Source organism: Ochlerotatus camptorhynchus, unplaced genomic scaffold (assembly GCF_037179485.1).
Source record: "Ochlerotatus camptorhynchus isolate MF236.1 unplaced genomic scaffold, CSIRO-AGI_Acam_v1.1 ptg000417l, whole genome shotgun sequence".
NCBI classification, from domain to species: domain Eukaryota; kingdom Metazoa; phylum Arthropoda; class Insecta; order Diptera; family Culicidae; genus Ochlerotatus; species Ochlerotatus camptorhynchus.
The window spans coordinates 586505-599877 of NW_027040903.1; the positions used below are offsets into that span (position 1 = coordinate 586505).

Here is a 13373-nt window from a genome sequence, read left to right on the forward strand (position 1 = left end):
AAGCTTGACAAAATACCGGTCAGTAAAAAATAATACCACTAATTCTGCGGTGGGAGCTATATAATTCTGGAGGGGCCTGGCTTTCTTGAAACCCTCATTAGCTACTCCAATGGTAATAATATTTGTTGTTAAACGCAAATTACAAATGTTGTATATCGTTTATACAAAATCCTATATTAACCTTTTGGGCTAGGGGGTTATTAATATTTATTTACCAGTTTTTTAATAAACTGCATGTTGAGAAACAACAAATGTACACTCAAAAATAATACAATTCGTTAATAGATTAAAAAATAAACATTTTTCAAATTCACCGGTTGTATACGCTCCACAGATTAAATTTTTACACTATCATAACTTAAACTTTATACCAAGTATGAATAGCAGTCAAAAAGCCTTCCCAAAGTATTCATGTCTAGGGTGATTATTTCTTACCATACACCTAGATTAGTCGTGCTGCAAGCGGTAGGTGGGTAGGTGGCGCGTTTTGTTTTTTGTTTTTACCGTGGTCCAAGCTGGCGGTCATTAGTGCATATTATGGAAATTGTGTCGATTAGACTGGAACTGGTGGAAAATCTGACCATTACGTGGAATCCGTTGATTGAGTTTCATGGTGTTTCACAAAAAGTGGCGCATTCGGGTGCTCTACCGCTGTCTGGTAGGTTTGCTTACATTTGTTAGGTTGTGAATGATTAGCTAATGGGAAATTTATTTCAGCTGCTGACGTCGAATTTGGTCCATCATGGGGAAGACGAGGAGGGAATCTTCGGATTCATGGAGGAGGACATCAGGAATGAGGAAGCTCGTATCCGAGGACAAAAGTGCTACATCTGCAAGGAGCGGTATGCTACCGTTACTTGCTGCGTAGAGCAGTGCTTCTGTACATTTCATACGCTCTGTGGGATGCGGAAAAGGTGCCTGTTGCATACGTGCGATCCATGGATACGTTCCAGTCGTGGTGCGATAAGCTCGTAGCGCTGGTGGATAAGGTGAAATACTCTGAGACCAGAAAGCTGGAATCGTTTCTTGTCCCGTGCTGTCCGAATGGCTGGTTCCATCGGAGCTGCGTGGCACAGCTTCCCCATTCGGCGGGGTACTTTCTCAAGTGCCCTTTGTGCAGCAACAAGGACGACTTTAGCCAGGAGATGCAGCAGCGTATGATTTATATACCGGAAAAGTAAGTGAGGCGGAGGTGGGTGAATCGGTATTGGAATACTGAATATTTTTCATTTGTTCTAGGGATGCCTCGTGGGAGCTGGTAACTGGTCAAGAAGATTTGACTGCCACGAGGGGCTTCCGTCGAAAAGTTGCTTCGAGCCATACCGGTCGTAAGGCTCGAGAAGCTCAGCTCGAAAAAGATCAAATCGTTGACTTCTCCGAAGAATGAAGTATCCTCCGCCGGATTATCGACCGTGTTCGATTTCAACTATCGTGTGAAGTTGAACAAAAAGCAGCGTCGAAAATCGATGGTAGAATTGCAGTCCATCAAGGAGGTCATCCGTTCCGACACGGATATGCTAACGGATGCCTCGGCGGAACAGGAGATCGTACGTACCAAAACGCCTGCCCAGAAATCCTTTGCCAAGCAGTTCAAACTAAAGCTTCTCGGGTCCAAATCCGAACCAAGAAAACGGTCGACCAGAGAGTCTGATCCGGAGCACGATTGCAAAAGATTTGATTGCTTCACCAAGGTTTTCACTTTTCTAAGAAAATAAATTATACATTATTTGAATTTATTGCTTTTCAATCAATAAAAATACCAACATTAAAAGGACAGTGATCAAATACATTGTATAGATAATCCACCGGTAAACTACGCATGAATATTCAAAAGATAAACTATACCCCTTATACTTCAAGTTTATACTAGGCTCGTTTTGTTGGCAACTAAACGAAGCCTGGGGTCAACCAGGCGAATAGCGTTTTAGTGTGATTTTTATACTAATTAGTTTAATTTTTTTTCTGAGTGTACTTGCGATGCTACCAACCAAGGAAACTTTAAATTGACCGTTAATTGCTTGTTCGATGAAAAGTATGGGAGTGTTATGTGTGTGTATGTGTGTGTATTCAATCTAACCTCCACTGGCCGGCAGTGTTATTATAGAAGAACTCTCTCTACAATGTCGCATTTATGGTTATTGTAGACAGCTTTAGTCCGGGAGTTAGAAGGTGATAGCTCTATTGCAGATCCAGCAACCTATTTCAGAATGTCTGGAGAGTCACGCCCATTCCGAGGTTACTTTCACTTACAGTAAGCCCCGCATGTATGCATCACCGTTATCAAATGAATATTGGTATTACATACACGCTTCCAGGTTCGAAAAGATATTTTTTTAAACCTGGCATGTATTTAGTTTAATTTTGATATATATATTTTTTAATAATTGGAAAGCTCTCACCATATTCTGCTCTTCCGCCGTCGTTGATTACTTCTTTTGGAATCGCTTGGACTTTTTCTCTAACGCTTCGTATTTCATTCCGTGCTTCACCGGCAATTTCCTTCTGTAGATCGTCCTTGGTTGGTTCTAATATGACTCCACCTTTTTTGGTCGGTTTCATTGAATTGCTATGGTGATCTGGGACGAGGCTCACGTCCAAAGTCGCTGTTCCACCGAGCGCTCCGTGTGCGAAAAGAGAATGGAAGAAATACGAAAGGGACCTGTTTCAAGAAGTGACAGTTTCATCAGATTCCCCAACTAACCATAGTCAAGCAAAGTAAGAATATACAAGCTATATTGCGACTACATGGTTACTTGGGTACTCATATGGCCGTCAGAATGGTTCATCGGTTGCGAAGTGAAATATTTCTGAAAGTGAGACGTTATATTTCTCAATGTTTTGATTTTATCCTAACGTTACCTCCATGTTATATCACAGACAAGCAAACACAACACATTGAACATTTATCGTTGTAAACCCTACCGCCATCTGTCGTATATACTTTGATGGGCAATACACTCAACAGATGGCTGTAGTGGGTAAACGTCAAACGCTAGGTAATTGATTATGTGCACCACAGGTGGCGGTACTACCAACTAAGAAACATTTAAATTGACCGTTAAAAACGATTTCGATGAAGGTTTTAAGAGTGTTATGTCTGCTTGTCTGTGATCATACCTTCACTATCGGAGCTTCGGGTAATCTGCGAAAGTATTTGCATTTTTCTCAGGCACTTTTGATCTAACTGCAATTACTCTCTCATACTCGAAATGTGCCACCACCAAATTGGCACAACGACGCCCTATAGCTCTCTGACCGAAGCGCAGGGAAGTATGGGAGTGTTATGTCTGTGCCTAAAATATAACTGTTTTAATTTAAATTTAATGTTCTATATAATTTTGTAATCTTTCATATCAATGTATAAAATATTATCAAAATTATGCAAAAAGATTACGGTGTGACTTTATTGGTCAGGCTGGCACCGGAAGTCCACTCCGGGACGCTATCCCACTACTGCTTACCGCGGAGACTTTTAGCTGCTGGTTTTCACCCCTCGCTCGGTTCATCTCTCTTTAGCCAACCTGAATGCATCGGGCTCCCCCATTGCACCCATATTGACGGTCAGCTTAGTGTGGACGTCCCGTCAACATGGACTTGCCCGGCACACAGTGGCTCCCAACCTCAAATCAGTCCGTAACCCGACTCGTGAGTAGCCACGTTACAGGAGATGCCACGCTCCCAGTCGAAGGTAGCGGCGAATAAATCGATTGAATTGTGGACTTCCATGTAATGTGGAAAAGACGGCAAAAGTACAGTAACACCTCCATTTAATGCAGTTGGTGGTGTCATCCAACCACCGCTGTTTCTCGGCTGTCCTTCAACCTATTACGCTTTATATGATTAGTTTCAACCATAGACTAGTTATCTACAAAAAAAATCAGCTCAATTGATTGAATGACTGCCAAGAAATAGCGGTGGGTGGAAGATACCACCCACCGCATAAATGATGGGATAACTGTATACATTGAATTTTATGTTAATTGCAACGTTTGCGGTGACTAGGGGGTTGTCTTGCTGCCGACAGTCTTGTTAACATTATGCTCTAAACTCCATACACCCAGCTTCTACCCGACACCCTCTTCTGATCACACGAACATCAAATGAACTCTTCATTCGGGTATCTAAAAATAGAATCTACCAACGAGCAGGCAAAATACTCGAATGCGTTCATTCTATATCTCACCACTACTACTAGATATCAGTCTGAGGAGGGGAAAAACTTCATTTATGAATGGATGTGGCAAGGTGTAATAAAACTGATCGGTGTGTTCCTACACATACCATTAACGCAGTATGTATATTTAGGAACACAACTAACCCTCCGGTTACTCAATGAAAAATCAAACAAAACTGCAGTCGTCCACTGAAGTCACAAACTCTAGGCAATTTCTCCTTACCGCGGTCACCGCATTAGTTCGAAAACAATTAACTCATCATCCATCCGTCAACGCTTATCAACCACACAAAAAACAGCGGCTTTAACTCACATTTCACGGCTCAACAGCATTGCTGACAGCTCCGAAAATAAATTAAAGACTTTGATAACCCATTGAACCTGATTGCCATTCGTCAAAATTATTGTTCGATTGCTTCATGCTAACATCCCGTCTCCGGCCGTCCAAAATGTCGCTTAAATTTTGTGCCAATTTAAACTTTATGTTCACCGAAACCGGTGATTTTCTGGAGCGCTATCGGTTGGCCAAAGCGGCCGGTTTCAGTGCGGTGGAGGGCGTCTTTCCACCGGATCACGTCAGTGTGGCAGATTTGGTGAAAGTGCGCGAGGAAACCGGTCTGGAGCAGATACTGATGAACATTGCAATAGGTATGAATGAGATGAACGTTAACGACAATTGGCTAATAAACTTGATTGATTTGAATCGTTCGAATTAGGAGATGTCCCGGATGGGCAATTTGGATGTGCTGCCATTCCTGGCCAGGAAGCCAACTTCAGAAAGAACCTCGAGCGTACGGTGGAGTATGCCAAGGCACTTCATTGCAAGAAGTAAGTAAATTAGCAGCATTGATAAGACAGTTGTGTTGAAATAGTGATAATAAGTACAACAGTAGTGTTTACTAAACAAAGATAGTACACAACTTGCACAACTCGCTAATCAGCTGTTTGATAGGTGAACCTGTTCAAGTAACGTGTGAAGAAACAGTATTGCTTTGCAGAACGTGTTTTACACAAGCATCGGTGGTTCAGTGGTAGAATGCTCGCCTGCCACGCGGGCGGCCCGGGTTCGATTCCCGGCCGATGCATCGATTTTTTTTATTGCGCTCTGCGCATTTATATGTGGACAGGGCTGAAAATATCACTAAAATTCATCAAAGTTCACTATGGATGAAAATTTCGTTTCATAGTGAATGCTGGTGATTTTTTCATGATTTTTTCAACTCTGTGTGGAGGAAAACGCTTATTTATAAAAGTGTGCTTTCACACTAAAAATGATAACATGTTTAATTTCTTCTAAAGCAGTCTTCTTGAATTAATTAATATTGCAAAAAGTTATCCTTTTTATTGTACTTAATATATCTGACAAGATATGTACGTTTGGAAAACCATGATTATTCAAAGCATAAAAAGAAATTTGCTTTGAAAAAAATAAAGATAGTTTTTTTTGTTTTGGGTAAGAACTAGAAAAGGTACCATAAAGTGGAGTTTCATTACTCAGCTTGGTGACAATGATCACTTGACGTTGTTGTTGTGAGATTTCAATAAAAGATCAGCGCAGATTTCGCCACTCCCTGATGATTATAATGTTGACAGGCTGCACTGAGTGAGACAGTCCAAATTAACAAATGCTATAAATGAACGATAACCCAAATGATAGAACTATTCCACAAATGGTTTGGATGATACCAAATATATCATATTAACAATATGATCCATTCATGCCTTTTCCAAATGTTGCAATGGCGACCCGCAAAATATTACTTCACGCACCATCTAGCGTTGCAAAAGGTCAGCAACAATCATTCAATTTCAATCGAAGGGTGCGAATATAGCGCTTATTACAAAAGTAATAGTCAAATTATTTTCATTAATTACATTATGTATATTATTTTAAAATTTGTCTGACATGTCACTGTTGTCATCAAATAAAATAAAAAGCTGAAATACATTCATTTGAAATATTAAACAAATGTTCATTTTGGGGCTTCCCTTAGCTCAGTCGGTAAAGGCGCAGCTACAAAGCAAGACCATGCTGGAGGTGGCTGGGTTCGATTCCCGGTCCGGTCTAGGAATTTTTCGGGTTGGAAAATTTCTCGACTACCCTGGGCATAGAAGTATGAATGGACTTGCCACACAATTATACCAATGCAAAAATGGTACAGGCATCGAAAGCTCTCAATTAATAACTGTGGAAGTGCATCTAGAACACTAAGTTGAGAGCACGCAATAAGCTAATGTGCGATATACAATAAGCTTGAAATGCGAAGAAGAAGAAGAAGTCATTTTGTTTACCCCTCGTGACGATAAACAAATACATTGGTAGCCTTTTTGGCCACAGAGGTGCTTTCATCGCTAAAAATTCGGATCGCCAACTAAGCGAAAGAGTGGATCATATTGTTAATATAATATATTTGATGATGCCCGAACACGTTGTTAAGCAAAATAACCAGGCACATTTTATTAGGAAAAACTTTTATCAGTGAGAAAGGATAGAGATAATTTTAATATAAAGTAAGCATTCTTTAGTTTCACTTCAAATCTCTTCTAATTACCAATAATTTCAACAGAATCCACATTATGGCCGGAAAACTGAATGGCCCCGCTACTGCCCAGCACGATGAAACCTACTTGAGTAACCTAAAGGCTGCTGCCACTATTCTGGAGACGAATAACATCCTGGGCGTGATCGAACCCATCAATAAGTACTCCGTCCCTGGATATTACCTTGCATGTTATGAAAAAGGTATTCAACATAAACAACTTAAATCACACACTGCTTTAAATACTATTCCGCTGTTCACTTTTGATCGCAGCTATCAAAACACTGAAAGAAGTCAACAGCCCAAGCCTGAAGCTGATGTTCGACATCTTTCACGCGCAACACATCCGCGGTGACCTGACGAACGCCATCAAGTGCTACGCGGACTACATCGGACACGTCCAGTTGGCACAGGTTCCCAATCGCAATGAGCCCAACACCGAGGGGGAACTCAACTATCCGTACGTGCTGCATACACTGGAAACCCATGGCTACACCGATTGGATTGGTTGCGAGTACAAACCCAAGGCCGGAACAGTTCAAGGTCTCGGTTGGTTGCGTGACTTTGGCTACTGGGGCCAGTGATCGATTAGGCTTGAACTTGACTTTCAGTTGCCCAGTGAAAACAAACAAAAGAGTTGTTAATATTTTATTAGGGGAAATAAATGTTCTTATGGGATATGTTTGTTCAAGTGGCTATAAAAGTTGTGAAGAAATTTCCCTTTCCGACAGTTTTCAATTGAACCGTGCTGGCAGACTGCGAACCGAAATGGTCATCAAAGACAGCGAATTCGAGGATTCCCTCAACTTTGCCTTGCTTCGTGGTGATATGGGTACCATTTGGGACACCAGCAAGGACGAACGGATGGTGTGTGGAACCATGAATCCGGAATTGATCCAGCGTACCAAGGAGCGAGCCATACGAGCACAGTTGAACTCCGCGGATGGAGACACCTGTGAACTCCACGACCAGTTCTATCGGGATCATAAACTACTGCTGGTTCTGTTCCGCGCTCTGGCTGTGATGCCGATTCTGAGATCATCCCCAGGAAGAATCACCTTTGACTGGAGATCGTGGGCATCAATCTATGCGTATTTCTTCTACGTCATGAGCACCGGTGTGGTGCTGTTTGTAGGATATGAGCGACTCAAGATTCTACAGGACACCAAGAAATTCGACGAGTACATCTACGGAGTTCTGTTTATTATTTTCTTGGTTCCGCATTTCTGGATTCCATTCGTCGGTTGGGGAGTCGCGAAGCACGTCGCAGTCTACAAAACGATGTGGGGTGCATTTCAAGTTCGGTACTACCGTGTTACCGCAACTAATCTACAATTTCCTCATCTCAAAATCCTAATCGTGATATTATCCGTTGGCTGTTTGGTCTGTGCAATTGTGTTTCTTCTATCGCTCAGTTTTCTCCTGGATGGGTTCGCCTTGTGGCACACTTGCGCTTACTATCACATCATCACCATGCTGAACATGAACAGCGCCCTCTGGTATATCAACTGCCGTGGGATACAGGTAGCTTCATCCAGTCTATCCGATCGCTTTCGGACAGACGTTGGCATCGAGTGCACTGCAGCTATGATCTCCCAGTATCGCTTTCTCTGGTTGAATCTCAGTGAACTGCTTCAAGCCCTGGGCAATGCCTATGCAAGAACCTACTCCACGTATTGTCTGTTCATGTTCATCAACATAACGATTGCCATCTACGGAGCGCTGTCGGAAGTGATCGATCATGGGTTTGGATTTTCCTTCAAAGAGATTGGCTTGATTGTTGATACTGTTTATTGCTCCACTTTGCTGTTCATTTTCTGTGATTGTTCTCACAATGCTACGTTACAGGTGGCTCAAGGAGTCCAGGATACACTGCTTGGGATCAACCTGCTGAAGGTCGATCAACCGACGCAAAAGGAAATTGATATTTTCATTCAGGCGATCGAAATGAATCCGGCTATCGTCAGTCTCAAGGGGTACGCTGAAGTGAACCGGGAGTTGCTGACGGCGGTAAGTTTAAGACCGTTTGAAAAATATACGAAAGCTCTAAACTCTACATTTGTTTCCTATACAGAGCATCTCAACAATCGCCATCTACCTGGTTGTGCTGTTGCAATTCAAACTATCGTTAATTTCACAGCAAATGCCGTTAGATATGATGGAAAATGTTAAGAATTTGCAGAAGAGTAACTAGTTCACTGTACATTTGGTATTAATAATGGAGAACTTTAGTCAAATAAAACTATTAAACGTAAACATAATCTATACAATCAGAACAAACACAGAAAAACTTCAAAATTTAACAATGTAAGATGACCCAGAAAGTATAAACATAGGCCGGCAATAAAAACACTTTGTTTTACGAATCTTCCTATATTCATCCCAACCAACAATGTTAGCTGCAGTTAAAAATTAGCTGCATAAGGTAAATTTTGTTTGCGTAAGCTTAATTGTTAGTTGGGATGGGCATATTATCTGAATGATTGTCATTTTGTTTGTTCAAAGGGATGAAACAATTTCACGGTTTCGTTTAATTTAAAATCAAGGACCAGACTTTTGATCTAATTGATTTTGTTTTTCGATTGGGTTCGCTGGCTTAATGTAATGTCGTAGTTTACATCTCTGAACAAGTTTTGCACTGTGTTTGCTATGTTGCAGGAAATTGTGTCTTTCGAGTAGTGTCCTGATGCCAAATCCGGCCAAAATAAATAGCATTGTAACAATCAGTCGATATGATACACCACGTGGCCTCTCGCCGTTTCAAAAGAGCATCCTAAAAGAAAATAACGAGGTTTTCGCTTTAAGAAATGAACATCTGCACATAACGAAAAGCCGTAATGGGATATTCCCGATAAGGATCGAGCAAACCTGAGTGCAAGCAAAAAGAGAGGCCCATCGTTAGGGTCATTCCTTAGCTCAGTCGACAATAAAGGCGCAACTACAAAGCAAGACCCATTGGTGTAGCTAATGGGGGTGCCAGGGGGCCAGGCCCCCTCCAGAATTATCTAGGACCCCTCCATAATTATCTAGGACCCCTCCAGAATTATCTAGGCTCCCTCCAGAATCATCTAGGCCCCCTCCAGATAAATTGTCTAGCTACGCCAATGGCATGACCATGTTGGAAGTCGCTTGGTTCGTCGATTCCCGGTCCGCTCTAGGAATGTTTTGGGTTGGAAAATTTCTCGACTTCCCTGGGCATATAGTATGATATTACTTGCCATACATATTATACTAATGCAAAAATGGTACAGGCATCGAAAGCTCTCAATTAATAACTGTGGAAGTGCATCTAAAACACTAAGTTAAGTGCACGCAATAAGCTAATAACATTATGCGAAAAGCGATAAGAATGTGTTGTAGTATTTGGTATACCCTTATTCTGCATACTCACTCACACAAATAATTGTATTAGCCGTGGATACTAACCAAAACCTTCCTGACCCCCCCCCCCCCCCCTAACTGTCTACGTAGTTAATCAGCAGCCAACAACAAGTTCTCAAGAACTTTCCAAGAAGTCCAAGACCATCCCAATAAGTTCCAAGAAGTTCCAAAAATTTCCCAAAAACTTCCCAAGAAGTTCCAAAAACCTCCAAAGAAGTTCCAAAAACGCAGAGGGGCAAGAATCCCAAAAAAAAACTATCTACGTAGTTAATTAATTGGAAGTTCTTGCGAAGTTCTAGGCAACTTCTATGGTACTTCTAGGTAGTACCGAGATGTTTTGAATGTTCTGGAAAGAATTTCGAACATCTTTTACGAACTTAACTACGCAGGGGGGCAAGAATCCCAAAAAAAACTGTCTACGTAGTTAATGAACAGCCCCTTGGAAGTTTTTGGGAAGTTCTAGACAACTTCTAGGGCACTTCTAGGTAGTACCGAGATGTTTTGAATGTTCTGGCAAGAATTTCGGACATCTTTTAAGAACTTAACTTAAACTAAACTTTAACTTAAAATTAAAATAAATTTTACCTAATTTTACCCTAAAGGCTACTTACAAAGCTACTTCCAAGAAGAATCAAGAAGTTCCAAGAACATTCAAAATGTTCCAAGAGCTGAAGTTTCCTGGAAATAACTCTAACATACCTTTAACTAAACTTTAACATACCATTAACCCTTATGTGCGCGGCAGATTTTTGCATTTTTCATTCAAATGGGAGCTGGGTACCCGGGTACCCCGTCACACACGTAATGGTTAACTTAAATTTAACTTGACGTTACCATAACTTTAATTTAAGTTTTACATAACTTTAACATCAATTTAAATTATCTTTAACTTAACTTAACTTTAAGTTCAAGTTAAGTATTATTTAACATTAACATAACTTTAAAATAGCTATAACTTAAATATCTTTAACTTAACTATAATCAAACTTTATCTTATCTTTAACTAAACATTAATTAACCTTAAGGATACGAATTTTGTTCATTTAAAACAAAAATATAAATGTTTATATTCTAAACATATGAATTATTCAAAGTAAATTGAAAGCATGTTTAAAACTAAAATATTTATGTTTGAATTAAATTCAAAAGCATGCTTATTTCAACAATATAGGATTTGGGTAAACGGTTTTTAGCGTCTCATGCCTTTTTATTTGCTTCTTGTTACATTCGGAAAAAGTTGCCCCAGCTTTGCTCAACCTCAACAGAAAACGGCCATCCATTCCGAATCCATTCCGGATCCTCCTCCGATACCGAACATGGAAATGAACCGGTATGAGGACCAGTGGCAGAAATCGAGGCAGAACGACGCCAATAACACAAATTTGCACCGGTTCCACTGAACTGGAACCCTCGGACACCCACCCCGACGGGTCCCCGCATCCCGGACCAGGACCTCAATACCCACAGGTCACCCTTAATAGCACCCGAAAAAGAGCAGGAATTAAGATGCCCTGCCCGAAGATTTTTTTTCATTTCTTTGCAAACCGTTTTATTTTGCTTTACCCTGCACTCAACTACTAAAATAATTCCAAAATACGTATGTTTATTTTAAACATGAGAAGCATGTTTAAAATAAACATATATATTATTGTTCGCATAGCTGTCAAACCAAACAAAAATAAATACGTTTATTTTCAACACGAATATTTTTTTAAATAAACGTAAAATTATTTTTATTTTAAACATTGATTTCACATGACTTCAAACATGGAAGACGTTTGAAATCAACCTAATTTATGTTTGTGGCCAGAACAAACTGAGTTTACGTTTAAATTTACCTCAAATATTTTTGTTACGATGATAGTTTTTTTGTGTGTTTAACTTAACTCTGACTTTATTTCAACTTGACTTGATTTTGTCTTTAACTAAACTTTAGCATAATTTTTACTAAGCTTTAAATATTTATTCAATTAAACTGGATTTTAACTTAAACACACAAGTTACTTAACTTTTTCTAAACAAACATAATTTTAACTTAACTTTGACTTGACTTAACTGTAGAGGAACTTCCAAGAACTGAAATTCCTCTGAAGTTCCCTGGACATAACTTTCACATAACTTCAACGTAACTCTAACTAAACATCAACGTAAATTTAACTTGACCAAAACTCAACTTTATCATAGCTCTTACTTAATTTTTAAATATACTTTAGCTTAACTTTAACTTAACTTTAATCAAGCTTTATCTAGTTATGCTTTAAATTAAGTTTTACTTTACCTTAACTTTATTATAACGTTAACATATCAGGCATAACATTTGATAACGGCACAAAAGCATTTGTAAACAAACTTTTTAAGGCCCTTTACACGCGAACCAAAGCACGCCCACGCAAACCAATACCACTTTCGGAAAGGTGATAGTTGCCCCTATCCGATTATGTTGTTGGTTTGCGTGGGCGTACTTTGGTTCGCGTGAAAAGGGCCTTAGAAAGTTTGTTTATAAAAAGTTTTGTGTCGTTATCAAATGTTATGCCTGATATCTTTAACTAAACTTTCACTTAATTTTATCTTAAGCTAAACTTTAACTTAACTTCGGTATAATTATAACTCATCTGATTTTATATAACCTAAATTCAACTTAACTTTTACTAAACTTTAACTGATTAACTTTACTTTAACTTAACTTTAACTAAACATTAGCTTAAATTTAACTTAACTTTGACTTTATCTTAACTTAAAAAGAACTCCCAATTGAAGTTCCAAGAAGTATCAAAAACTGCCAACAAGTTCAAAGAACTGAAGTTCTTTGAAAGTTTCCCTGATGTTCCGTGGAAATTTGCTATAAGTTCTCTAGAAATAATTTTAACTATACTTTATGTCGTTTTTGTTTTTGCAGTGTAGCTACACCGGTGCTACACTGCCGTTCACCGAAATATTTTAGGGTGTAGATATAGGATGCACCTTTGTTTACAAACAAATCTAGATAAACATTTCAAAAGGTCCTATCTGCATTGCATGATTCTCTTCATCGACTTTCTCTTTCATTAATAACTCAACTTCAAAAGCATTCCCTGCTGTGTTCAACGTTCTAAGCACAAGATAGGAACTGCTGCTATCAAACTGTGTGGCAAAATTAACACCAAATGCATTTGCGTAGGCGTGGTTATCAAAAGAGAAAGTCGATGAAGAGAATCGATCAAAGCAGATAGGACCATTTGAAATGTTCATCGAGAAATGATGTTGAGCTGTCAAAGACTCGTCCTTATTCCTGCTTACAC

The 13373-nt window shown here is 39.6% G+C and overlaps 2 protein-coding genes and 1 non-coding gene across 3 annotated transcripts; all 3 read left to right on the plus strand.

Moving 5' to 3' along the window:
• Nucleotides 1–4370: 4370 nt before the first annotated feature.
• Gip (hydroxypyruvate isomerase-like protein Gip) lies at nucleotides 4371–7394 on the plus strand. Its single transcript, XM_065233817.1, has 4 exons — nucleotides 4371–4822; nucleotides 4891–5002; nucleotides 6742–6917; nucleotides 6988–7394. Exons 1-4 carry the CDS (start codon nucleotides 4594–4596, stop codon nucleotides 7296–7298), a joined length of 828 nt encoding a protein of 275 aa, XP_065089889.1. The 5' UTR covers nucleotides 4371–4593; the 3' UTR covers nucleotides 7299–7394.
• On the plus strand, nucleotides 5189–5259 carry TRNAG-GCC (transfer RNA glycine (anticodon GCC)). The gene has a single exon. It is a non-coding gene; the product is annotated as a tRNA-Gly (tRNA).
• LOC135711074 (gustatory and odorant receptor 22-like) lies at nucleotides 7395–8908 on the plus strand. The gene is made up of 2 exons (XM_065233822.1): nucleotides 7395–8724; nucleotides 8789–8908. The coding sequence occupies exons 1-2, from the start codon at nucleotides 7483–7485 to the stop codon at nucleotides 8906–8908; spliced, it is 1362 nt and encodes a 453-aa protein (XP_065089894.1). The 5' UTR covers nucleotides 7395–7482.
• The last annotated feature ends 4465 nt before the right edge of the window (nucleotides 8909–13373 follow it).